The sequence below is a fragment of the Antedon mediterranea genome, chromosome 6, assembly GCF_964355755.1.
Source record: "Antedon mediterranea chromosome 6, ecAntMedi1.1, whole genome shotgun sequence".
Taxonomy (NCBI): Eukaryota; Metazoa; Echinodermata; class Crinoidea; order Comatulida; family Antedonidae; genus Antedon; species Antedon mediterranea.
In genome coordinates this window covers 2,323,511-2,351,281 of record NC_092675.1, presented here as the reverse complement: position 1 = coordinate 2,351,281, position 27,771 = coordinate 2,323,511, and the positions used below count along the sequence as shown (strand labels likewise).

At 32.0% G+C, this 27,771-nt stretch overlaps 2 protein-coding genes across 2 annotated transcripts; one reads left to right on the top strand and one right to left on the bottom strand.

The window, feature by feature from the left end:
- The first annotated feature begins 1 nt into the window (after nucleotide 1).
- On the top strand, nucleotides 2-23,711 carry LOC140052694 (casein kinase I-like). The gene is made up of 12 exons (XM_072098376.1): nucleotides 2-49; nucleotides 6,858-7,229; nucleotides 11,927-11,967; nucleotides 13,080-13,149; nucleotides 14,107-14,255; nucleotides 14,628-14,862; nucleotides 15,591-15,676; nucleotides 16,008-16,092; nucleotides 16,407-16,555; nucleotides 16,925-16,990; nucleotides 18,446-18,618; nucleotides 19,433-23,711. The coding sequence occupies exons 2-12, from the start codon at nucleotides 7,037-7,039 to the stop codon at nucleotides 19,485-19,487; spliced, it is 1,302 nt and encodes a 433-aa protein (XP_071954477.1). The 5' UTR covers nucleotides 2-49; nucleotides 6,858-7,036; the 3' UTR covers nucleotides 19,488-23,711.
- Nucleotides 23,712-24,350: 639 nt separating this feature from the next.
- Nucleotides 24,351-27,734, bottom strand: LOC140050942 (PCNA-associated factor-like). Its single transcript, XM_072095952.1, has 5 exons — nucleotides 27,637-27,734; nucleotides 27,445-27,542; nucleotides 26,925-27,005; nucleotides 26,511-26,676; nucleotides 24,351-25,651 (listed from the first exon to the last, which is right to left on the bottom strand). Exons 2-5 carry the CDS (start codon nucleotides 27,479-27,481, stop codon nucleotides 25,357-25,359), a joined length of 579 nt encoding a protein of 192 aa, XP_071952053.1. The 5' UTR covers nucleotides 27,482-27,542; nucleotides 27,637-27,734; the 3' UTR covers nucleotides 24,351-25,356.
- Nucleotides 27,735-27,771: the final 37 nt, after the last annotated feature.

Below are 27,771 nucleotides of genomic sequence, written 5' to 3'. Positions count from 1 at the left end.
TCTGCTGACTATCGAAATTGTAGAAAGAGAACGTTTGGTACAAATTTTAGTAAGTTTTTAACATTTCAGATTCAAAATTTCTTATCATTTAGTCTAGGTTTAAAAATTAAGAGTGTGTGTAATTTATTAAGATAAACAGAATAAACTTTATTAAGGTAATAGTCGTTGTTTACTTCATAAACCCCTTGGCAACAGGAAGTCCATATTGACATGCGTAGTTTGCTGGGGAGGAGAGAGATTGAATGCGGTCTCAGTGACCTCATCTCGCCCTGTCTGACTCAAAAAGAAGCCGCTTTGTATTTCATATGGGGTAGGTCTGCAATGTAAATTACCTTTGTTTATTGTCACAAATTAGTTATATTTAACACTAATATAATGAATGATTTCTGTTTTAGAATAAGGATTTCGTTAATATAGAATAATTTGCTAATTTCTGTATAGCATACAGCACAAAATGATTTTTTCCAAGGAGTATAAATCTCTGTTGAATCTGCCTGGCAAGCATATTTTTTGTTTTCTTTTAGGCCAAACAAATAAAAGTAATGACCATCATGTTGCAACGATTTACATTAGAAATCCTTCTTTTAAGGTCATAATTAGCTGTTTTAATTGTATTTGAATTAACGGTCAATCAGTAGGCCTAACTAGGTATTTGATCCGTATTTGACTATTGTTTTAAAAAACTTAACAATGAAATCACCACCAGCTAGGTTTTAATCTCAGGCCTAGGAGGCCAGCCTGACTTCCTATAACTGATTAAGTCCTGTCGAATAATATATAGGGGAACAATAAACTAGTATGTCTAGCCCTAGTTCATTATTAAATCTGAAATAATATATGTTTTGCTGTAGCCTATATTCACATTTCTCAGGCTTTGTTTAAATTTGATATGGGAACAAAAATAGTTTTTATTATTAACAACAGTCGTTTTATCTTTCATCGAACATAATATTAATGTTATTGAAGAGAACTTACAGTTGTTTACCCACTTGCCGTTAGAGAAGAACAGACGTCAGATGCTATGTGATTTGGTCCTCACTATTGTAAATGTAAACAATCTCAATATTTACCGGCCATTTTTCTTAATCATAGACACAGAGATTTTGGTCTATTTTCCACGTCTAGGTTTTAGGCTGGATAGAAATCGAGAGAATCAAATGACCTCCCATCTTTTTCTAAATTCTAATTCTAAAATCCCTTAAATCTTTTTAAAAAGATCCACACTACACTCGATAAATAATTATACAATTGAACTCAATTTAAAAAGTCTAAAAAATATATCAAAAAAAGAAATTGAATTGAAGGCTTATTAATAACCGCAGTACTACACCCCTCCCCATCCCCATGACGACAAAAAGCCTAACCAGTGGAACAAGATGGCGTTAATATGTGTTATACTGTAATTACTAGGCCTACTTGAAATGGGACATACAGTAGTGAATTTTCTTTAATTTTTATGTAACCAATTCAATTCAATACAATTTCTTTATTGCTGCAAATGCCATCAAGGGCTATCCGCTTAACATAAACATACTACATCATACAAACATATACATATTTACATTTAAAATTTCAACACATAAAAATTATAGTCATTACTACTGTTGTAGTTATTAGAACTTAGCAGACTTACACTGTATTTGTTACCCACAAATTTATGTGAAATATTGTCATCATGCTATTTTAAGACACGCGCAAAAAGAACAGTCATTTGGTATTTCCATCATGTAGGTTTTACCATCTTATTTTGAATAGAAGTCAGAAGGTTGAAAACAAAACAATAGACACGTTTCGCGCTCGCGACCAATCAGAAATAGTGGGTATAGATTTGTAAACAAACCGAACACCTCTCGCCTAGTGCGTGTTGAAGTATAGCGAAATGGCGACTGCCGAGTGCTTTTGTTGCAAGGTGCATCATAAATGTTGTATATGTTGGATAAATCGTGAATTTAACTACACAAAATCACTGAATAATATTCCTGTTTTTAATTTTCAAACACTTGCTGAGTGGTTTGCGTCGGCTCCGAAGGATAGTGGCCCGGTGGCGTTGCCTGATGCGGTACTTCGTCTACTACTAGGCCTAGGAGGCTTGGGTGTCTGTTTAAGCGCCGAAGAACATCACATAATACATGGAAGATGCAATAGGAGCATGAAGAAGAATGAAAGATAATAATTAATATATTTACGCAACATTTGTAAATAAAATCAACAGTTAACATGTATTAAATGCACCGTAATATATATGTGTCAAACCAAAAATGACAATACATAAATTATTAAATAAAGTCGATGATTCCGAACCAAATGCCCAAATAATTCTACAGTGAATATAAAACATAAGTTTAGAAAATAAATAACTTCCTTACCATGCCATTCCATCAAAGGCTAGTTTTGACGATTGCTTTTTAAGATGATCATCTCTCAGTTCTCCCAATGCTTTAACATACCTCTCGCTGTGTTTGTTTACCATTGTATACCCACTAAAAGGTCAAACTGACGGTGATCTCGCGAGCGCGACACGTGTCTATTGAAAGTAGCTTGTTGACAACAGCTATCCCAGGCAAGCTGGGACAAGATTTTTGTACGAACATTTTACCCAGTTTTTATGGCAACATTTAAACAAATTCACATTTTTTCAGAACTAAGTAAGTTATCTTAGGGGATATGTGTGTAAGATATTAAGCCGGAGAAACATGTTGTTGATTATTGTAGTATGACATTCAGGATCCTCTGCTTTTTGATTAAAATTATCGCGTCGATGTTTGCTGACATTAGGTTTTACCAGGATTAATCATCAAAAGGACTATTAAGGAAACTATTTGTTTCTACTGTACACGCAAATAACATTAAAACAAACAAATTGTATTTTCAACGCTGTCTGACTCTGGTATTTGTCTCTTTGATTAAAAGAAATGAAATCAATTTTGAAAAGTGGGCTTTTATCTAAAAGACAAGCCCTTACTACAGTACAGGTACACTAACAATTATTCCCAAGGATGATGTTTGGGTGAACATTTTATATGCTAGTTCTTACAATGTACAGTAATCTGTGCTTTCTGCTACAGTGTACAGTTAGTAAGTCACAATTGATCACAAATAGTCCTACTATATACGCAGTGACTAAGCAATACAAGGCCCAGCTACAGTAATAATGTGACTACAACACATGATTGGGACAAAAAGCCACACTTATGTTGACTTAACTCAACTAGTTGGCCGTAATGTTCATGTTGACAATTAGGCAACTTCCAGACAACTGCAAGCAAGCAAGGGTCATTATGGCGTAGTGCTTAATGTTTATTCCTAAACTTATGGAAAGCCAAACCCGTCAAAAATACATAATACATACCATCCACCAATAATTAATTCGTACAAAATTCAAACCATCCAATATTATCTCATGCAGTTCAATGAAAACTTAAACCATTCACCTAGTATCTACACCATCCAATACAATGTGTGACCATCTACCACTAGCCCAAACGACAATACGCCGAACAAACTACCCATAACACAAACCATCTAAAGAATGTTGAGCCCAGGCAGCAATAATTGAATTAATCTAACGTTAATACAAGTATATATTAGCCAACTCATTTATCAACATTTCATGTAGTTCATGAACATTTCAAACAAAGCATCTTAATTTTAGTTCATCGAATTATAATTCTAATTCATTGCCTGTTTTATACACCGTTCGTCTGTTCAACAGTTGAAACAACTGTTTTGCACACGATACGCCCGTTCGTGAGTTCAAACCATGATATTTGAAGCATCGACTTTCCAAACAGCGATTTTTCGCACCGAACGTATTTTCTTGAGTTAAAGTGGTTGCATTTCAATCACTTGCTTTTGATTGGCCAGTATTACACACCGTTCGCTTGTTCGTGATTTCAAACCATGATATTTGAAGCATCGACTTTCCAAATGGCGATTTTTCGCACCGAACGTATTTTCTTGAGTTAAAGTGGTTGCATTTCAATCACCTACTTTCGATTGGCCAGTATTACACACCGTTCGCTTGTTCGTGATTTCATGTGATAACATTTCATTCGACAATTTTTCAAACGTTAGTTTTTGACTCTGCTTACGTATATGTCAGTTGATATACTATTTTTTAATTTTCATACTTTCCATAGTCAGTTTTGTACATCATTCGCATTTACGCATGTAAAGTGTAGATATTCCACTCGACAAGTTTTAAACGGTAGTTTTTCGCACATTTATTGTTTTATTGTTAAATTGTAACTGTTGGCGCCGATTTAATATTGAGGGGCGGGGGATGAATGTCAACTTTACGACTGTATGACACTTACTTAGGCCTAGGCCTACGTTACACACACAGGTCAGGGAGATGTAAACTAATTTATAAATTTATTTTACATCTCCCTGGTTACACACATTATCACAAACTTAAATAATGGAAAAAAAACAGAATGAAATAATATAATTTAGCTTGTGGGCCTGTTACAATTTTACGCCCCACAACTAGGCCCGGGGTGTAACACCCACCTCGCCCGCCTGTGGGGGAGAGACAGAGGAGAGAGAGAGCTGGTGTCGTGCTTCTCTCTCCCCTCCCTACGCGGCGGGCGTGTGCGGCGGCTGCTAGATGAGGCCGGTCTAGAGCCATTTTCTGCTCTGTGCTCTCTATGATGCATAAATTAACTGTTGTTGAGAAGCTTCCATTTGTTTACGGGGTAGGCCTATTTTTTTGAAATAATGACATTCATTATGTTTTATAGACTATAGTGGAGACGTAATTAATAAATATCCGAATAAACATATTTTACGAATATTTATCATGGATTAAATAAAAACATGTGTATTGTTATTAAATCATAATTATTTTGTTATTCATCATGCATTAAATAACCCAACGTGTAGAGGTACCATATTTAAAAATGTGTACTGTTCAAATTCAGTACCGAACACCTCCCCCTCCCCCCCAATATAAAATCGGCGCCAACAGTTACAATTAAACAATAAAAAAAAAACTACCGTTTTAAAACTTGTCGAGTGGAATAAATACACTTTACATGCGTAAATGCGAATGATGTACAAAACTGACTATGGAAAGTATGAAAATTAAAAAATAGTATATCAACTGACATATACGTAAGCGGAGTCAAAAACTAACGTTTGAAAAATTGTCGAATGAAATGTTATCACATGAAATCACGAACAAGCGAATGGTGTGTAATACTGGCCAATCGAAAGTAGGTGATTGAAATGCAACCACTTTAACTCAAGAAAATACGTTCGGTGCGAAAAATCGCCATTTGGAAAGTCGATGCTTCAAATATCATGGTTTGAAATCACGAACAAGCGAACGGTGTGTAATACTGGCCAATCAAAAGCAAGTGATTGAAATGCAACCACTTTAACTCAAGAAAATACGTTCGGTGCGAAAAATCGCTGTTTGGAAAGTCGATGCTTCAAATATCATGGTTTGAACTCACGAACGGGCGTATCGTGTGCAAAACAGTTGTTTCAACTGTTGAACAGACGAACGGTGTATAAAACAGGCAATGAATTAGAATTATAATTCGATGAACTAAAATTAAGATGCTTTGTTTGAAATGTTCATGAACTACATGAAATGTTGATAAATGAGTTGGCTAATATATACTTGTATTAACGTTAGATTAATTCAATTATTGCTGCCTGGGCTCAACATTCTTTAGATGGTTTGTGTTATGGGTAGTTTGTTCGGCGTATTGTCGTTTGGGCTAGTGGTAGATGGTCACACATTGTATTGGATGGTGTAGATACTAGGTGAATGGTTTAAGTTTTCATTGAACTGCATGAGATAATATTGGATGGTTTGAATTTTGTACGAATTAATTATTGGTGGATGGTATGTATTATGTATTTTTGGCGGGTTTGGCTTTCCATATAAACTACTATATTATGTACAGGAACAACTTTTAAATGCAACTGTACTGTATCTGATTGAATCATGGATATATTAAAGCATGGCATAATTGCATGTTCAATTTATATTATTAGATTCAACTGTTTTTTTCCCCAATTGCTTTGATCACACTTCACCTTTATTCCAACTAGTCTGGGACACCATTATTAATCTCCAGTCTGTTGCCACCACATAACTGAGTCGCAAGGGAAAACATTCCTCTTATCTTCAAATTCATAGAATCTATATTCAGTTCTTTTATTAAAATCATCGGACATGATCATTAAACTAACAATTACAACATCATTCACTTGAATACATTGCAGCTGGTAAGTTGATTTTATTCTCCATCTGTTGGACAATGCAGTATATCTGGTAAACTATAGTAATGTTGTTATCTTTATCCAATCTCTATTATCATTTTTAATACAATCAGTATAGTGATAACAACAATAGTAATGTTGACATCATTATTGTCCAATGTCTGTCATAATTTTTAATGTAGTATTTCAACTTTCAACTTGTCATCATCAATAAATTAGAATTACATAATTAAATGATTTACAATGCTTGATACTGCTGTACCTAGAGAACAAAGTCAATCATGAATTAAACAATATATTTTCGATTAACTGTTCAAACACCAAAAAACACACAACATTAAACAGAATATAATAAAAGTGCTTATATTAAATGTTATAAAATTTAAATATTTCTATTTGTACACCATATTAATTATTATGTAAATAATATGCCATGCTCGTGTGTAGTCCCACCTCATAATTTAGCCTAACTTCAGACACAAGGCTTTGCTATCCAATATTAATATTACTCCGAGTATAATCCCATATTCGCCAAATTTCTTGGAATATACAAGTTCGATCATACGGTACATAAATCTATATAAATTTCTAATTGATACGATTTTTTTTTTTTTTTCCAGATGATGCAAGCGAGGTTATTTTTATAAGGAAACGATTTGATAATATATTTGATGACATGTTTTTCATTCAAAAGTGTTAGTTCCTTGGCGGGTATTGGAAATAATGATGTAGAAAACTGAACTCATATTTATACCAGAACTTGTAGGGTCTGACTCAATTGTGAGATTGATATATTTTGATGAACGGTGGACATAATTTCAAAATGCAGAGTAATAACCGTCAAGAAGACAAGAGGAAGCAAGGGCGTTCACGTCCCGGGCATCCACCCGGAGGAAGCAGAACCTCGGGTACCTCTAGTGTTCTCATGGTTGGTCCAAATTTTAGAGTTGGCAAGAAAATTGGATGTGGAAATTTTGGAGAATTGCGATTAGGTAAGTATAGATGCGGTCAACTATTAACAATAGTGGTCCAGTTTTTATTTGTGGAAACAAATAACATATGACATAAGAAACTGTTCATCAATGTGTAACATTTAGAAAGGCATAGAATAAATAAGAATGGAATAGGATGGCGCCATTTTGAATCATGGAGTAGTGCACCCTAATTATGTTAGAAAGGTATTTAAGCCTTTTCTATACTGTGTAGGAGATGTTTCAACCCAGGAACGTCATGCGCAAGTTTCATATTCGTGTAGAGATCTATAGTAACATTAATGGTGTCATACCTTTCTAGTTGGTAAAATTGGTATTAAAATAGACTTCAGGAAAGTGCCGTGGTATTATTATCGGCCCAATTATCCAATTATGGAAGGACATAGATAAAAGTAAATGATTTAACACTATTTTATAATTATTATATCTGATATTTTTTATTGGTATATTGGTACAAGTTTTGTATATTTTTAACTACTGTATTAGAACTAGTGTAATGATCATTTTCCTGGTGCAGATGAGGGGTTTGTGGGTGATTGTTTTGTAAACTTACAGCACGCTTGACTGAATTACAAAGACTAGACACAATAATAAAAGGTGTTAAGTAAATGTTATGAGATTTCCTTATTGAAGATTCATAAACACTGTATTACCAGCAAACAATACATTCATGGCAACATTTGAGCAAACAATTGTATGTGCTGCTACAGTAGAACTATCTGTATATGTTTTATTGATTTGTGATAGAATCTTCTGGTCTACGACAAAATGAATCGTATTTGAAACCAATTTAAGTTAAAACATTACGTTTTTAATCCCTTTTTTGTGTCATCAAAAAGTGATATTAAATTAGTCTTTTCAAGGTCACGTAGAGTGAGCCCTCTATATAGACAATTGGAATATGTTTTTTTTCTACATCATGTTGAAATTATAATGAATTATTTTTTTTGTAATTTACTGGATAGATTGTGTAGTATGTTGCTACTTTCATTTTTGGCTCCTAATGCAAATAGTAATAATTTGCGTGAATTAAAATTATAAATTAATGTAATAGTACAGTACAGAAGTTTGACTGAAACTCAAAACTCAGCTGACAAAATATCCATACATTTAGTCAATTATTAGTTTTATTTTTAGTCGTTCTTATTTTTTGTCAGAACAAATCTATCTGTATCTACTGAATTGTGTATTAATATGTATAATAATAACATTCAGCGTGACAGTTGAGTTACTGAACAAAATATTATTTCATCAAATCCCTGTACTGATTACTGTATTATTATTCTTACTACAATGGTTGCAACACACTGTACATTGTAAACACACATTTGTTACTGATTTTTAGCAGGGAATAATTTTGCCAGTTTAGCATAGCAAAACGCTATACAAAACAACCTTCCTTATGCTACACATTTTGAAAATTGTGTAGCAAAAAAATACAATACTACATGTTTCTCGACTCAAAAATCAGTTTGATTAGCAATTTTGCTAAATAAAATTTTAAAATGAAATTTAATGCTTTAATTGTAGCTTAATTAAACTGGCTAATGGATAAAAACTCTGATTTTGATATTATTTTGAAATTATCAATTACCGTACTGACGCGGGTATAAGCCCACCCCCCTTGAACATGAAATCACGTCAAGTTTGGGGTGTGGGCTTATACCCAAGGATCCAAAAATGCAGATCGTCAAAAACAGCACATGTACACTGTGTATTCCACCATGCGAGCGAGCGCCCTCACGTGTACGACGTTGCTTCTAATACACGAGGTGTAGAGTGTCTGAAAATTAAGCTTATAGTTCATGTAATTTATCGTAGAATATCTTATTTTAAACATCAATTGAACAAGAATTTATCAAGCAGAAAAGCAAGTATACAATGTTCGTTAAATAGAAATGTACCAAAGAAATTTAATAAGCTTGTTTATGGCTTGGCAGCCGATACCAAATAGTGGTTTTCCGTTTTGGCGACTTGTAGCGTCGTGTGTGAAGCGATCTTCGACCGCGATGGAGTGTAAACAAAACAGGACCGCTAGGCCTCATATGGCCTAGCGTATATTAGCCTAGCTTGGTTATGATCAAAGGTAGGTGTATTCGGTGTATGGACGTCGCCAAATACAAATAATGTATTACGACACACACTGTAGATCTTCGAATTAATGGGTGGGCTTATACCCGAGTGCCTAATTTTTCATGAAAATTAGTCAAAAGTCGGGGGTGGACTTATACCTGAGTATGGGCTTATACCCGCGTCAGTACGGTAACTGTTCTATAGCAAAATATTCTAATTAGCAAAACATGACTAAATACTTTTCCTTGGACCCCTAGGTTAATATGACGAAATTTAAATTTACTCCATCAGTGTCACATCTGTGACAAATTTTCTTGCCTTTCAAAGAAAAAAATATAACAAAGGAACTTGAAAAACAGATTTGTTTTCTTAAATGCTCTAACATTAACAATAGTGATTAGCGCCCAATTATCTTCCAATGCCACAGTTATTTTAACCATGGATATATACCTCCATGTTTTAACTAAATTCATATTTTATTTTATTTCTTTGTTGTGTATACAATTAATACAGTAATAGATTTTAGTCGTGATGGAAGTTTTTGCATTTTTAATGTCATTGTATACTTAGTAGATGTTTTTAATTTAATTTGGATATTAACTCATTAGCATACAAACAAACCACCAAGAGCCAAATTAAAATCATCTATATTGTAACGACTGACAAATTGAATCATTAGAGAATACCATCAATTGTAATGTACAGTAATATTTTTGTTTTTTCCAAAACACCTTTTCAGGGGTTGGTATACAGTAATAGTAAACGTTATGTGGACAACAGCAATGAATAATGCATTTAACATTTTTTTAATTATAAATGAAAAGTTGTAAATGTGAGGAATTTAGATTTTTTAAATTAATGATTAACATCAAATCAATCAAATTTTGTGTGAATGATACTTGATACTGGTATTGATTAAAAACAATTTTTTTTTTCTTTTGGTAGGGTGAGTAGTAACTATTTTTCATGTGTGTTTTGTATGGATAATACTAACTACCGTACTAAAAATACTGTGAAGAACAAAGAAAAAAAACCTTTTGTGGTTGCAACCCATGTAGAAATCATTGGTGAACTTTAACCAAAAAAAATGTGTACATGTACATAGTTGTGACCATTTTTGTTCTGTTGATGTTAAATAATCAATGTAAGGTTCCACTACAGTACAGAGCTAATTATACTATTACTGTACACTACAGTAGTAGAAGGATCTGTTAACACACATTCATACTAATTAAAACTTCCAATTAGCATTTTAATATCGAAATAGTCATTTTAAATGATTGAACAAAAGGTCATCAAACAATGTATGTGTTTTGTTGGTGTGAACTACCTGTAAACTTGATGACCTTTATACTTGTACTGAGACGCAATGTAAACAATTAGTATTTAATACAGTTCATTTAAAGGGTGAAGTACAAATTTATTTTAACAAAGACGTTTGCACACAATCACCACACCCATTCATAGATCAGATCTTATTGTCAATGTCAGTAAATAATTCTACTTGTTTTGTCTTCAAAATCCTATATTATTAGTCATTTTAGTGATAAATTCTCTTTCATTTTTTATTCCATGAGCATAAATAGCAATGCAATAACCATGAAATATGAAATGCAGTATCATTTTTTTTAAACAAAAAAATATTGTGCTGTGGCATCTAGAGCAAAGAACATGTTGTTTTATATCATGATTATTTATATTTTATCTGAGGTTATTGTATTTCATTGTGTGTTACATTTATACAGTATGACAAATTTAATCTGAATGAAAAGAACCAGCTATCCCTTATATTAATAATATACAGTATCAAATATTTAAATTACTCAATAAGTAAAATTTAAATAAATTACTAAAATAAAAATAATAATTCTCTTTTTTTTTTGTAATTCAAATTAGCCACAATCTGCTTAGTATAGTATACAATTTAAACATACTCAAAGATTTACTCTTAAAATGAATAAATACTGTAATCAATTGCACGCTGTCATATTATTTTTTTAGTGGTTTTTTTAAACTAATAATTCAAATTAAAATATACAGTAATTATAGATGTTCCTGTTTTGTAAATTTGTATTCTTTAAACAAAACATTTCATTACAATTAGTCCTTGTCATTGATTGTTTTTAATGACGTACTCACTCACAGGTATTCATCACAATGTAATAATCAAGGACGTTTGTTTGATTACGTTTTGAAAATTTCACCAAAAGATCTTAATTTACATATTATGTTTAATTGTTGAAATGATTTTTACCTTTTATACTTTTATCATACACAAATTGTAAAATCCTGTTGTTTTGCTCATTTTCAAAATATCAACATTATTTTTTATTATTTTTCTGATTTAATTTTAACACTGATCATGTAATATTCATTTTAAAACAAATATTTTTAAAATAATATTAAAATTTACTTTTTTAAGTACTTTTACCAGTACTTTTAACAGTACTTTAGTATTAGTAAATACTATAAAAACATTATCGTGTAGTTAATGTACAGTAAATGTAGAGATATCCTCGAAAAGTAGAAAATTCATTGTTTGGGTTTTCAAAATATCAATTTTCTGTCTAGTTATAATTAATATTTTCTCAAAAAATTTTTTTTCGGTTTGTTTTTATTTACAGGTAAAAACCTTTATAACAATGAGCACATTGCTATCAAACTGGTAAGTGTTAAAATATTAATGTTTATTATATTTGTACACATTAATTAAATTAAATATCAACATAAATTATAGTCAAGCAATATTAACCTCTGTCTACACTAGTTTGGCAAAAAAAGTGTGATGTGGCCAAATATGGTAGTAATATGCCTAAATATGGTAGTGCTATGACATGTCCATACAGTATGGGCACATCACATTTTGTTGTCACATAAAGTTTGATAGTGTAGACGGAGCCTTATGATATGGGCATTGGCAATAAAAAGTAATACATTAGTTCAAAATCTGAGTTTCATATGGTTTCTAATCTATACAGTTTACAAAACTTATCTGACTGAGTATAATCTCATGCTCCAATTAAAAAAAAAACCACCCCTCCCCCAATTTAAGATAAATTAAGACACACAAATTTATAGTAAATCCATATTTAATGTAATACATACAGTATAATCCCACCCACTATATTTGCTCAAACTTTTATTCCATTTGACTATACTCATTACACTGTCATTATGATTATTATGCTTGGCAGTTTAAAGTACACAATATTTGATCAATTATGTAAATGCCATTGAAGACAATATAAACACAGCGACAACAATAGAGAAATTGCCTAATTGTACAATTGACTTAAAACATTGTGCGTAGTTGGTTTAAACTGGTGATAGCAATCCCGTATACAGCCAACTCTCCCAATATCTGACATCTTTGGGCTGGCCTATAATATGTCTGGTTTTCCTAAAAGTCTGGTGTTCAGAATGTGTAAATAAATAAATGGCAATATGAATTTAGGACACCTTGGTGTTACTGTTAGGAGAGTTTCTGGTTTTCAGAGAGTCCAGTATTGGGAAAGCCGACTGAATATTATAAAGAACATAGAAATGGAGTTTTTTTTTGTGTGTCAATAAATGAACATGTACAGTACTGTACTTGGTACAACATTTGTTTTACCAATGTACTATGTCTGATGTAGCCTAAATAAGGCGGTGTTATTGTACGATACTTTAGCATGAAATTATGTTTGCTAACATGGTAATAATTTCTGTGACTCATTCCTGTGCCCATTTTTAAAATTATGGTGATTTTCTTAACAAAATTAAATGTTTAACCCATAGGAACCTATGAAGTCCAGGGCACCTCAACTTCATTTAGAATACAGATTCTACAAGATGCTAGGCCAAGCAGGTATGGTTAAAACTTATTATTTAACGTTAATCAGTAAAGGCCAACTTAGACAGCGTCAACAAAGCCTAATGAGTCATCTCGCAGGGAGAAATTTAAACATGTTTAAAGTTCTCGCGATGACTTTAAAACTACGCACAATGCTATCTCAAGACGACTCGCCTCGTCAGGATTCAACTCCGACAGCACCAATAAATGATTCAAGACGTTTCATCAGGCCTCGTCATACGACGTTGTCTGAGTTGGCCTTAATCAGTCAGAAATTGCTCTGTACAGTATATGTATTATTATATTAATATTGATTGCATTTTACAGGCCAACATTTAAAACTGTAATTACATTTAATACAACTTTAAGTGTCAAATTTACCTTTGTCATACAAACGAGCAATTGTATTCTAGACTTGCATCTCTGTGATTGAAAGGATAATTAGCATGCAAAGTTTGTTTAGCAACCAGAATATCTGAAATTTTAGTCAATAATAGACAGACAGAAAGTTGATTTTAGCTATTAGTATTATAATGATTAATTATATAAGAAATGAACAGTTTGATTAGGGAATTACAGTACCTGTACTCTACTGCAGTTAATACAGTAACCACATTTTGTTAAAAACTGCAATAATTACGTATACTTTTGGTTTTATTTTCAGTTTAAAAGTTTATTAGGCAATCACTGCTATACACATTGATTATGCGAAAACAAGTTCATACAATTTAGTTTTACTGCAGTACCTGCAGTGGAATATTTTCATATGATCCCTTATGTGTACAGGATATGATTATCTACATGTACTATGCCTATGTACTATAAATTTTAGTATGCAATGATTATTGCAAACATCATGGCAAAAATAATTGTATGTACAAGAACCAGTGTCCCTGGTAATATTGTTAATTTTATTTTGTGTGTTTTATCTAAAAATGATGCTAGTGTAGTAATATATGTTTTATTTTTCAGAGGGTGTCCCTCAAGTTTACTATTTTGGTCCATGTGGGAAATATAATGCAATGGTTATGGAACTTCTTGGTCCCAGCTTAGAGGATTTGTTTGATCTATGTGACCGAACATTTGCACTTAAAACAGTTCTTCTCATAGCTATTCAGCTTGTAAGTATCTTGACATTCAATTGATTAAATACTAGTCTACTGTGTTTAGTAAATCCTTTATAGAAAGTTCTTAAGATCTCAATCCCAATGTATATTTTTAGATATTGTACATATAATATAAATAGTACTAGGTGATACCCATCCTACCTTTGACCTCTCTGTGGTATGTAAATATGGCTGTACAACTTCAGCCATTTACAAGAAGCTAGTCTAAAACAAAAAATTGGTAATTGGAATAACAAGATGCTCCAGCATGTAAGCATCATGATTTTCGGTCCAGTGCTGTACTGTAGGAAGTGGTGATACAGTGTGCAAAGGCTTCAACAATTATAAATACAGATTATTTTTGATACATTTGTTTTTTTATTACAGCTCCACAGAATAGAATACGTTCACAGTAAAAACTTAATATACCGTGACGTGAAACCAGAGAATTTTCTAATAGGCCGGCAATCGGGAAGACATCAGAGTACTATTCACATTATCGACTTTGGCCTAGCGAAGGAATATATCGATCCAGAAACTAACAAACACATACCGTACAGAGAGCATAAAAGTCTGACAGGTACAGCAAGGTATATGAGCATCAACACGCATCTCGGAAAAGGTAATTATTGTTTATGTGAAAATAGATAATGTAAATTGGGACTTTACAGTTGAGTATAGTTTTTTCATTGAGTACTTATTTAACAGAGTATTTTGGGTGTTGACATCGTTCTTAAAGAAAAAGCTTGCGTTGCTTTACATTCCACTGATTTTCTGTTGAGCAAAATCTGTTTACAATTTAGCATTCCAATACAAAAAGTACTCAACGATTCTTAATGTTGACTACGAAAGTTCCCAATCAAATACTAATAATATAATTATAATCATCCTCACATGCACTATATGTACACCAACAGCTTTATGTCGATATTGAAGGGACAAGGCAATGAGAGTGCCTTGCTTAAGGTTACAATATTTGATGCAGAAAGGAGTCTTGAAACTAACTTTATATTTGGCCTAAAGTCTATACTGTGATATATACACAATCACTGTAGACATTGATAATACCTCGTGCTTTAAAAAAATCAGTAAAAAAGTAGGTAAAGTTATTGTTACTCATATTAATTTGTAACTCTAGCTATTATTAATACATATTACATTAATGCAAAATATGTACTTTTTTAATGTATATCCTTTCATCTCTGTTTGACATCCATTCATGACATGGAATGCTCCACAGGAAGCCAAAGGTGCTACACATTACTTACAACAACTTTGTAATGTTTCCAATTACTTTACAAAACGCTGTAAAAATTAAATTATAAATGACATTTTTTCTATTGTTCACAGAGCAAAGTCGACGAGATGATTTAGAGGCACTTGGTCACATGTTCATGTACTTCCTGAGAGGTAGCTTACCTTGGCAAGGGTTAAAGGTCAGTCATGGCTCATGTTTGTTTAGTTTAATATAGCAAAAAACGTTTACTCATCTCTGTCAAGACAATTTGATTTTTACTGGATGCACTGTAACACTGTTATGAAAATAATAACATATATATTGTATAGGGATGTAGCTATAAAAATCCAATCCAGAGATAAAAGTTGGTGGAAAGTACTTAGGAGTTGGTGCATGGTAGGTTATATTCAGGGTGGAAAGATAACACTGGGACCTTATAATGAACTACAAAAACTTTAGGCAGCATCTACATAACAAAATGGCATGCCTGTATATGTAGTTTTTAACACATGTTTTAATTGTATATCTAGGCTGACACATTGAAAGAAAGGTACCAAAAGATTGGCGACACAAAGAGGGCCACACCCATTGAAGTTCTGTGTGACAAATACCCTGGTAAGATATTGCAATCCGATGTTATAATTGGTGTTGTTTCCGCACATTTTGTCTCTTTACCTGCACTTAATCCCAGTATACCCCTTGCCAGGTCAGGCTTTGCCAGGTCAGGCCTTGCCAGGTCAGGCCTTGCCAGGTCAGGCTTTGCCAGGTCAGGCCTTGCCAGGTCATGCCTTGCCAGGTCATGCCTTGCCAGGTCAGATATACCAAGATTCATAAGCATTATAATACAATCTAATATACTAAGAATCCAGCAATTTGTGACATAAGTAAATAAGTACTATTTTTGTAAATGCATTTACTTTTAATTGCAGAGGAAATGTCAACATACTTAAGATATGTACGAAGGCTAGATTTCTTTGAAACACCTGATTATGGCTACTTACGTAAAATATTCCAAGATCTGTACAACAGAAAAGGCTATGCTGCTGACAATGAGTTTGATTGGACAGGCAAACATTTAGTAAGTTTTTGCAATATACTGTACCTACCATGTGATAGTGTTGTAGTTATAAGGTAGATTTAAACAAAGGTTAACACTACAATGGAACCCTGTAATGTTGTTACAATGGTTCAGCCATGGAGGAAAACATTTTTTTTTTGGTAAGCTTGGTATAGCTCTCAATAGATAACTCAATAGATAGTTCCATAAATTGATGCTGTGATCAGGACTCGAACCTGCAACTTCTCCCTGACAAGGCAAGCATCTCAACCCTATCTACAGAGGCTTTATATGTGGTAGCCTATTTTTTAAGATTAATTTAAAATTCTGCAATTTATCTCTTTTGGCATTACTGTTATGTTTAATTTAAACTTTTGTTCTTGTTTTCAGTCAACCCCTGTCTCACCAAGTCCGGCAGATAACCAACAATCTAGAGACAGACCTTCCACCAACAAGGTGAATATTAAATTTCATGTGATTTTGTATAAACCTTTGTGGATGTGGGGATGTGAAATGGGTCTAAATCTAAAAATACACAACTTGCCTTTATCATTATATAAAGTTGAATAGTAGAGAAGAACTTTAATATGAAATATATAATCATATACCATAGTTTAATGCAAATCTCCTACTATCTTATGCCATAAAAACTGGTTTTAAGTTTAGATACATTTTTTATCAATCTTTATTATTAATTTATTTTATTGTAAATTTCAACATGCTCTACTTCACAATCTTATGCCACAAAAAAACTTGTCTTAAAGGCCAGGTGTGGGCAAAAAATTTCTATTGATCAAACATTCCAATAATTATCGATCTATAGTTTTCCCTATGTTTCACAATTGTTTTGATTTTATTTGTGTTACTTGTTGCTTGTTTAAAATAAGCACTTTCTTATCAGTGATAAGATAGTTCAAATTGCACAGTAAAATCTCTATTCTTTTGTACACAAATTTGTAAATAAAGAGGCACTTCAAAATAGCAAAAATTATCCACCTTATATCCACCATCTTTTTTCACCTTCTAGGGAGTCATCAGACATGTTATTACATTAGGTTAAACTACTAACTACTGAAAAAAAGTCTTCCTGGTTTTTATGGCAGAATTTTGCCAAATTTTGTATTTTTGTCTTGATTTATGTACAATTAACGAGATATTAGGGAGGTTTCGCAACCTTACGAATATGACAACGAAAACGGATACGTCACACATTTGTGAAACTTTTGAGCTGATCCCCATTTCATATTCGTAAAGCGTATTCGTGTTGACGAATATCACCAGTCATATTCGTGACTACAAAACGAGTATAGTTTTTGATCTATTTTGCACATTTTGCATTTCAATCGGGAATGATTCATGATTATAATTATACTTTTATTGAAAGTAATTTACTAAAGTAATTTACTAAAATGCCAGGTCAATTTGATAAATAGCAGTTTTTAAAGTCCTCACTCGCTTTGATGTTACGCTAGGCCTAGGCAGCCAATCACCAAGCAACACGTACTTATGCTTCGCTCAAATTTACCGCAGTCATATTTTGGGCGGTGCCCTTAATATTTCGTTGCCATGCGAAACAGATTTTTACTGGCTTAAGAAAAACGAATATGTGTGCGTGACGTATCCGTTTTCGTTATCGTATTCGTAAGATTGCGAAAACTCCCTAATATATTTAAAATGCATGCCTGTACCTGAGCTTGAAGTTTAGATACATTTTTTATCAGTCTTTATTTTTTAATTTATTTTGTAGTGAATTTCAACATGCTCAACTTTACTATCTTAGGCCACAGAAAACGTTTAGATACTTTTTTTATCAATCTTTATTTTTATCTTAGTTTGTTGCGAGTTTTAACATGCTTAACTAATGATCTATCATTTATTATTAATGTTGATACCTTAATTCTATATCACCAGAACAAAGCCTGGACTGAGCCAACGCACTTAAATCCACCAGTGGTTGGTGGACACGGATCAGTGCAAGTAGTAAGTTCAACTAACGGTGAATTAGTGACAGACGATCCTACTGCCGGTCAATCTAACGCACCAATCACAGCACAGGCTGAGGTTGAGGTGGTCGAAGACACCAAGTAAGCCATTTTATATAATATTCGTTTTTTTTTTATGTGTATATGAGTATTCTTATTAAGACTGATGGATGAATATATAACACACATCCTTGCAATTTGATCGGTCGATTATTAGATCTATGGATATTTGATTGATAGACTATTACATTACCTATGTAAACAATTTTCACATTGTCGTACATTTGTGGTTATATACACTATTAAATATATAACTAAATCTTCTTTTCATGTATATCCTGATGTATATATATAAACACATTAGGCAATGAACATTAATTCGAAACCGCCCGGTGATATACTGAAATTTAATTAATTAATTTGAAACGATAAAGATGAGGAATGAGAAAAAGTCGCCCCAACCGAGACTCAAACTCGGACCGCCTGCTTGATATGCAGATGTCCTAACCATTAGACCACTGGGGCTTTCATGGTATTGTTCAAACTCGATTGGATAGCGACTCTTTAACATTCTCGGCGTGGTACGGCGGAAGGCGGAACACCACTAGTCCTCAGTTGTACGCACGCGCACCAGAGATCAAATTGATACGCCCTCATCTTTCAGTATTTTTATTCACGAGGCGGGATCTCCGAAGAGATACTTTTATATATATAAACACATTAGGCAATGAACATTATATATATATATGTATTATTTTTTATACAACACAATATTGAATATTCTCGATATTAAATGCCAAAATGTATTATTCTTTTCTGTTCTGTTAACTCCTAATATTGTTACGCGTTGCATTATCATAATGTATAAATTAGTTGAAATAAATTTATGAAATGAATTACTTCTTTTCTCTTTCAGATGTTGTTGCTTTTTCAAGAGGAGGAAGAAAAAGAGTTCAAATCGGCGCAAGTGAATTGACTGTTAAATCAATCAGCTGTTATAAGTATAGTATCTAAAGTTTATTTAACATTAATATTCGGATCAATTTTTCAACATTTGATTCTATGATCGAACAGTGAAGCGAACTGATGAGAAATACATGTCAGCGTGTATTATCTTATTGGTTTTTTTATCTCTGCAATTTCAATAAACGATTTTTATATGCTAAAGCTGTGTTACAAAAGGATAATATAGACACTGTGAACTGTTCCAAATACTGTAAAGCTTGAGCTAAGGTGCTGGAGTTGAGAGGTAGAGGGATGTGAAGTACTTCTATAATAGCAAATGACACGTTCGGTTGAAACATTATTGAGAAGTATTGATAGCGTCATGTGTACTTAATGATACAGTGTAAAGTTCCTTTGTATGTATGATATACATATTTTCCTATTTCCCACAACCAAGTAAACCAACAAAATAATTATTTTTTTGTTATGCTATGGTCAAAATGATATATTTTAGTTTTGTGTTTTTTGTTTTCAATACCGGTATTAAAGTAACATACCCTGTATGCATTGTCCTTCTCGATATGTTTTGAAATCGCGGTCTATGATTGATTAAAGCCAGCAATATATATATATATATATATTTGTTAAGCATATATATGTTGACAGAGTATTTATTGATGATTATACTAAATCTACTAAGATTTAAAAAGTACTTGTTGCGCCAGAGCTAAAGATCACCATTTCCTATATAATATACCCAGAATCTCTTAATTATCTAGATAATAGACGGTAAGAGTTTACACAATATAGTCATCATTTCTTTTTGTCAATTTTGATTTTTAATGATAGAGATATAGTTAATTAAGACATAATTGCTCAAAGCTCTATACATTGCAAAAATATGTGAAAATACATTGGATAGTGTATTATACAAGAGACAAAATAATATGGTGTTAGCAAGAATGCTGTCTGTGTATACATGCGAATAATTAAACCTAACAATGTGTCATCGTTATACTACATAAGTGTGGTATTAAGGTCTTCTATACATTAAGACCATGTAAAAATAAGTAGTTAATAATATGTGAAGACAAACTGTGTACCAATAAGATTTTTCCACAGTGTTTCATTAACGTTTTTTGGTGCATTCTCAATAATATCAATGTTTTTAATTCCATATATTCTCTTTATATTTTCTACATCTTCTTTATTAAAGTATACTTTAGATGTTTGTGAAAATGTTTCGCATAATTATTTAAGAGTATGAAATCTTTTTTGCATTTTTAATGATACAATACAGCTTTACTTAGTATCATCTTTTGACCAAAATGAAAAAAGAATCTTCCTTTTCGTAACTAGTTTGTATTTAGCTAACCTCTCAATTTGAAAATTATTCATTTGCAATTTAGATATAGTGATAATAAGTAACTGTAGTGATGTTAATTACAGAGTAAGATTACCAGTGGAAATTGTACAATATTCTTAAGTTGTGTCCTTAAACTGTAAGCCTGACCTCGTTTCCTGATACTGATAAACCAGGATGAAAATACTAAGTCCAGGATGAAAATACTAAGTCCAGTATGTAATTAAACTGCTAAAATGTAATTCCTAAGTTAAATTATAAAACATTTCATTGTAGACAATAACTAAAACTAAGAATAACTTAGGGACAGTATTACAATTCCATTTTAAACATTGGTATGCAATGAAAATCATCACACCAATTTGGAATACAAATTAAATATACAGTAGTAGCTAATGTTATACACAAAATAAATAATTTTGGCTTGGTAAAAATTACTGTACTCATTGGAAACTATTTAAACTAAGGTTTAAATTAAAGTTTCATTTGAAAGCAAAAATAACATCAGCAATTTGCATTGTGAGGTACCAGTATATTTTGTACATTTAATTAACATTAAACTTGACTATACTATCAAGTAATGTTAAGCTTATGTAAGAAAGAAATGTTCTTAATAACTACCTTCTTGTGTTTAATTTAAATAAATTCTCTGATTTTGATAAATTAAAATCAATGTGTCATTAAGACCTTTATGAAATAATTCAGTATTGATTTTACTAATATGTATGTTCTCCCATCCACTCCATATACAGCGATGAAAATTCATTCCTTGAATTGGGTTAATTAAAAATGTTTGATCTCACTATGTTCATTGGCCAACCAGTAGAGGGTGGCAGACAGAAGGCTCATAAATCTGATAGCTTCCATAACTATCTTTAGACTTCAATTTTGGTAGAGTGGGATAGCATAGCGACATCAAGTCTACCAAATATTTTGGAAAAGATATTTATCTGTGCTGTTAACTAGCCTCTATTGCTTTTGTCCAAGTGCTGTGTGAGCAAACACTTCCTGTTCTCAAATCTTTTCCTCACATATAAAGCGTAACTCTATAAACCTCTCCCTATAATAATGTATTAATTTCTCTGTGAAAGTGGCGAGATGTTTAAATTATTACTGTACAATATATTTAAAAAAACATGTGATCACTTCTCCAGTTACAGCAACCAGATATTTTTATTTGTTTTGTAATTGCATTAAATTAAATATTGTACATTTTTGATTAATGATTATTATAGCGGTTGTTATGAAAGCTATAAAATAGAGAATTGTTATTTTTTATTGTTTTATTTTTTTCCAGTTGAATATATTTATTTTGTTATTGATGGTGGTATTTGTGCTATGTATTAGATGTGATTTTCGTTCCAAGTTGTATAAATTTTCTGTACATTTTTTTCTTGTGTTGTACATCAATAAGTCCTAAATAAATTAAAAGATTCACAGATATGATTGTGAATATACTTGCATAATAATGAGATGACCTCCTTTATTGGTGGTTTGTGTGCTAGGTCCATACAATATACTAATTGACTGTCGATGTTCCTTGCAAGATTTAAAGCGTGCTGTAAATAATAACATACACACTCCTGCTTTACTATTATTGATATAATAGCTACATATATATATATGACAAGAATGCAAATCAAGTTTTTACTCCAGCCTACCCTGTGGATCTTTATATAATCTTTTTATTAAAGTAGTGGGCTATGTTATCAGTGAAAAGTGTGTTTCTACTCTATGATTTGTAACATAATTAAATTGTTGCTACTTTAAAGATGTTGTTGAACATTAAGAAATATATAGTATGTGTATATATTTTTCAACACGCAACAAGTATTAGAATAACATAATGCAAGTAAATCAATTATTCAGAGTTTGTGCACATTAGAGAAAACATGCGTGTTTGCGTTGAGTACAGCTATACTTTTGATAAATGCTAGACAGCAATGTTTCTAATTTTCTCTAATGTGTATAAGTCCTTGATTTTGGTTGTTGTTATTAAAAGTGTAATTAACTAAATATACTAACGTCAGTCTTACATTTCTTATCCAGATTGTCTTACTATACATTGTATTTCACACAGTGCTTATAGTAAGCTACAGTATGTTATTTATTAGATGACTATTTTGTAACTATTTGGTAAGAATATAAATTAGTTATGTATAATATTCCGGGAATGGAAAAATCAAATGGTTGCGTATGAAAACCATTCATCTTTCTATACATCTTACTCCAATTAAGGACCTCAATATGAGGTAATCTTTGGCAATGTCTCTAAATAGGGACAGATTGCCTATTGTTATTAAGATCAATCTTTTATTGGAGCAAGATGTTATTTTGTTTTTTTTATTTTCCTTCATTCCATCTTCAATCCTCACTCCCTCTGTAAAATTAAATGCGTATCTTTGTTCCGCACTCCTATGTATTTATGGGCCAAACACAAGAATAAAACAATATTTCATTATAATGCTGGGCATTGTACATTACTTGTAAAAAGTTAGAAAGAAACAAGAGCGGAATACAAAAAAATGGGGATAACAAGAAGGGGACGTATGTTTACAATACTACTCCAGTTTGTGCTGTACTTTTTTGTAAAATTAAATAGTATGTTCTGACAATATAAATTGTTGCATTTCCCCCCGACAAATTCAGTACGATGAATGTGTATAAGCAAGTAACGTGATTGTAATTCAGTTTAAAATTTAATGAAATTGTATTCCTGGGGAAAAAAAACAATTAAGCATGTTATTTGTTTATAAGATGATCTGTAGGAGAAAAAGTGATTGTAATAAAGATGAAGTGGTTTAAACAATGTGCATGATGACACAGTGTAAAGATTGTATAAAATATCAGAAAAACCCAGCTTCATGAATAAAATGCATAGACCATGTTTTCTCAAACAGGCGTTTCGTTTTTTTTTTTTAGTGTTGTACAGATTTTCTCAGAATCAAAGTTATTATGAATATTAGAAGGCTTTCAATTTGCAATAATTTAGGAAATAATTGCATCGTGGTTGTTTATTGTATGCATGCTGGGACATTAGGATTTACTTCCTCACTAGATTCTAGGTTTAAAGATCAAATTGAAAGCTTCCTATTATTCAACATGTTAACAGGATGTGAGTGACACTGAAGAAAATGGAAGAAAATCAAAAGAAATAGTAGCATAAAAGGATCCAATGGCTGTACAGTATATGCTATTCACACATAGAAACTCCATTAAATTAACAAATTCTGTAGGAATATCCATAAATATTCATTGACATGAGGGAAAATACCTCATGCTGGAGGACAGCTGGATTGAACCATCAGTCATCTTCTAGACCTTGAAACCATCAAACCTGTGTCAAGGATGAGGAGCAAGGACAAATATCCCAATATTCCTGCATGCGCACACTGTACTAACATGACGTAGTTCAGTTGTCATTCTTTAAAAGCCCCCTGTTCTTGGTCATCACTAGATCCATCGAATACCAATATGCATTATTACTAATGATCATTATTATGATTTCATTTCAGAATAATTTTAAAAAAATTGTTGTTTTTGGTTCTTTTTAATGTACAGTATCAGAAAACTAACAAAATCAAAATGGAATCTCATTTTAGCTATACTCGATTCCATACTGTATTCAAAACAGTGAATATTTTACAAATATAAAAGTTTGCCCATAATATAGACTACGGTAGTACATACAATGTGAAAAAAAATATACTGTATTAAGAGTTGCTATTTAACAGTTATGATAGTTAATTAGAACATTGAGTTTTATAACGATAAACTAGAACAATAACAGACAAAAATTCTTATATACACTTTAATATTTGAATGTTATTAATTCTAAAAATAAAAATTCATTAAAATTAATGGGAGGTCGAAAATTAAAAATGAAAACAGTTATACAGATTTATCTTTCTAGTTTCAGTTGAAATGTGATTATAGTCAGTGAGTAATTTGCTCTTTGTTAGCAATATTTAGTGTTTTAATTCTTCATTAGCTTGGCTTTAGAAAGTGTTTATCGACATACAATTTCACTTTCAGATATTTTTAGGACAATACCAACTCACTGTCACTGTGTACAAAATATTGACTTTTTTATATAAAAAGCAAAGCATTACAAATGATATATATTTGGTGGTACTGTTTAGCGATCAATTTGTAGCATTTCAAGACTATATTATAAAGTGGTAGGCACAAATTTATTTTTAAAATAATTCAGTGGTCCTGCAAAGCAAAACATTTAAAAAAACAAGCCTTTTAAGAGGATTTCTTAGCCAGAAATTTAACACAAATAGAATTTGATAAACAAATAACCTAACATCTTCTTACATCATATGCTGTGATCACAACACTTATTGTCTTAATTCTGTATACAAATGGTGGGAATTTGATTACAGTACACATACAGTGTTTATGGTACAATAAGGATACAGTAGATTGTGTAATACTATATATCATTTAAGGCAATGAATACTTCATAATTCGAAAATTTGAGTTTTGCATCATATCAGGTAAAGTCTTTGTCTTGTGATATAATGTTATTCATCATCATCACTGTCGTCTATGCAATTGTTTTTCTTAAAACTAGAGGTATTACTCGATTGTGGCTTTTCTTCTTCTTCTTTAGTCTCATCCATCTTTTCTTCGGAATCAACTGTCTCTTTTGTTTCTTTCTCATCATCCTTTGTTTTGTTTTTTGCCTCATTTTCTCCTCCTTCCTCATTTTCTCCTCCTTCCTCATTTTCTCCTCCTTCCACATTTTCTCCTCCTTCCACAATTTCTTCGTTCATATTTTCTTCAGTTTCTTCTATTGGTTCCATATTCTTTGTTTCCCTGGTGATTGAAACAAAACATATTTATATAATCTCTAGTTATTATGTAAATGTGTGTCTGTGTCTTGCAGCCTAATGGGATGAATTGTGCACAGGTGTTTTAAAGCTCTGTCCACACTATCACTAGTTTGACAAAAAAGTGTGATGAATTTATTTTTATAAAGTTCTGTCTACACTATCAAAAAAGTGTGATCTTCCCAAATATGGTAGTGATATGCTCAAATATGGTAGCGATATGACATCATAATGCCCATATATGGGCACATTACATTTTTTGTCACATAACGTTTGATAGTGGAGACAGAGCTTTAGGGTTTATCTGTGATATATATTCAAAAAATTCAAAATTTAAAAAACTTTTATTGTCCAATTACATACACAATATATACAATTGAAAATGTGTCATTTGATACACTACATACATAACAATAAAAAAATTATTTAGAGTTATACTGTACATCATTCCAATATCCTCATTACAACAACAGAAATAACAATTTAAATATAAAAAAGCACACGTAACTTAAACTAAAACTTAAAGCAGTGTGTTGAGGAATACCACTTTGGTCAAGGAGAGAACCTGTGCCGATTTTATGGTTATAGTTTGTGGCGGCCCTGAGCTTGTGTCATTCAACTCGACAACATTTTTAAAAAAGATTCAAGCAATTTGAAATAAAAAAAAACACTAATTATTTTTTAGTTACACAGTACTACAATGGATCTGACTGGCATATGAAAAGTCCTGTGATGTGCCCATATATGGACATGATGATGTCATATCACTACCATATTTGGGCATATCACTGTTATATTTGGGAAGACACACTTTTTTGATCTTTATAAAAATAAATTCATCCTACCTTTTGCTACTGCCAGCTCCAGCATCGTCCCCTGGGTTGTCATTTTCTTTATCTTGTGTCTTTGTGTTTAGTGATTGTATAAAAAAATTCTTAATTCCTTTCTGCCATTCTGGAGTTGCACGTGGACACACAACATTTCCTCCTGCATATTTGTTTTTTGCAGCAGCTAAACATTTTTGAAAAGAGTTTTTGAAAATAAGCATAATTAAGAAAAAAACATTTTATATTTTAGGGCGTCTTTTATGATCAATTAATATGAACATTGTAATATACCAAAATGTAAGTATATGTACGATATATTACAAAATTTTATTTCTTAAAACATTGGAATGGCTGTAACAAGAATTTATTTTATATTGTAACTGTATACATTTTGAAAGAAGTAAATTTAGCCTATACAACGATTATCCTTACCATTTGGGGAAAGAATTGCAGAACTCGAACCTGATCCTCCTGAAGCACCCAAAGACTTTCTTGGTGCCTTTGCTGCCACGGCTACGAATAGAAAAAGTTTAAATTTTCATTTAAACTTATGTTATGCACATTTTGTACAAGATGAAATTACACAAGGAAATCCTTGCACAATTTGAAATTAATTAGGTAGATTTAGATGGCTAGGCCTAGTAGTAAGCTGGGCCTCTGTACTGCTGTATATTGCCTACTAGTACTACTGAATTACTGAAAAAAGATTGTATCAATCATCATATTATAATAATATATAGTAGTAGGCCTAGCGCCTAGCAGCCCTACCTAAGTATATATTTTTATGATAATCAATGCAGCCTTTTTTACTCTTTGACTTGGCTGTGACAGTTTAATAAAAAAAAACCTTATCTAGGCCTAGACCTAGACTAGCCTAGAGCCTACATGTAAATATTTTAAATTATATTAGTCTTAGGCCCTAGCCTAGGCCGCACCTAACTCTTACTCTTACCTTTTCTGGCGCCTCCGTCTGCCTTTGTTCGAACCATTCTTGTTTAATATTTTGTTGTGATAGGTGGGTGGGTTGTCGTTGATCAACTGCGGCAGCGTCTACAAAACAATATTACTTTTTTTTTTAAACAAAATATTATCAAGTTGATAAACAATTTACATGAATAGGTATAAGATGGTCTGAATGGCTTACAAATAAATGTAATTGTTGTTTAGATAACAATGTCTTCTCTTCAATTTTGCCGGTCGGTTCGTCGTCTACAATTTCGCGCGGATTCTGAACTTTCGCGGGGTATTTATTTCTATAAAGTTCATGTCAAAGGTGAGA

Excerpts from the sequence above, each read along its gene's own strand:
- LOC140052694 (XM_072098376.1), top strand. The coding sequence starts at position 7,037 with ATGAACGGTGGACATAATTTCAAAATGCAGAGTAATAACCGTCAAGAA. Across the intron at positions 7,230-11,926 it reads TTTTGGAGAATTGCGATTAG|GTAAAAACCTTTATAACAAT; the intron begins GTAAGTATAGAT and ends TTTTATTTACAG. Across the intron at positions 16,093-16,406 it reads TCTGTGTGACAAATACCCTG|AGGAAATGTCAACATACTTA; the intron begins GTAAGATATTGC and ends TTTTAATTGCAG.
- LOC140050942 (XM_072095952.1), bottom strand. The coding sequence starts at position 27,481 with ATGGTTCGAACAAAGGCAGACGGAGGCGCCAGAAAAG. Across the intron at positions 27,006-27,444 it reads AGACGGAGGCGCCAGAAAAG|CCGTGGCAGCAAAGGCACCA; the intron begins GTAAGAGTAAGA and ends TTCTATTCGTAG. Across the intron at positions 26,677-26,924 it reads TGCAATTCTTTCCCCAAATG|CTGCTGCAAAAAACAAATAT; the intron begins GTAAGGATAATC and ends AAAAATGTTTAG.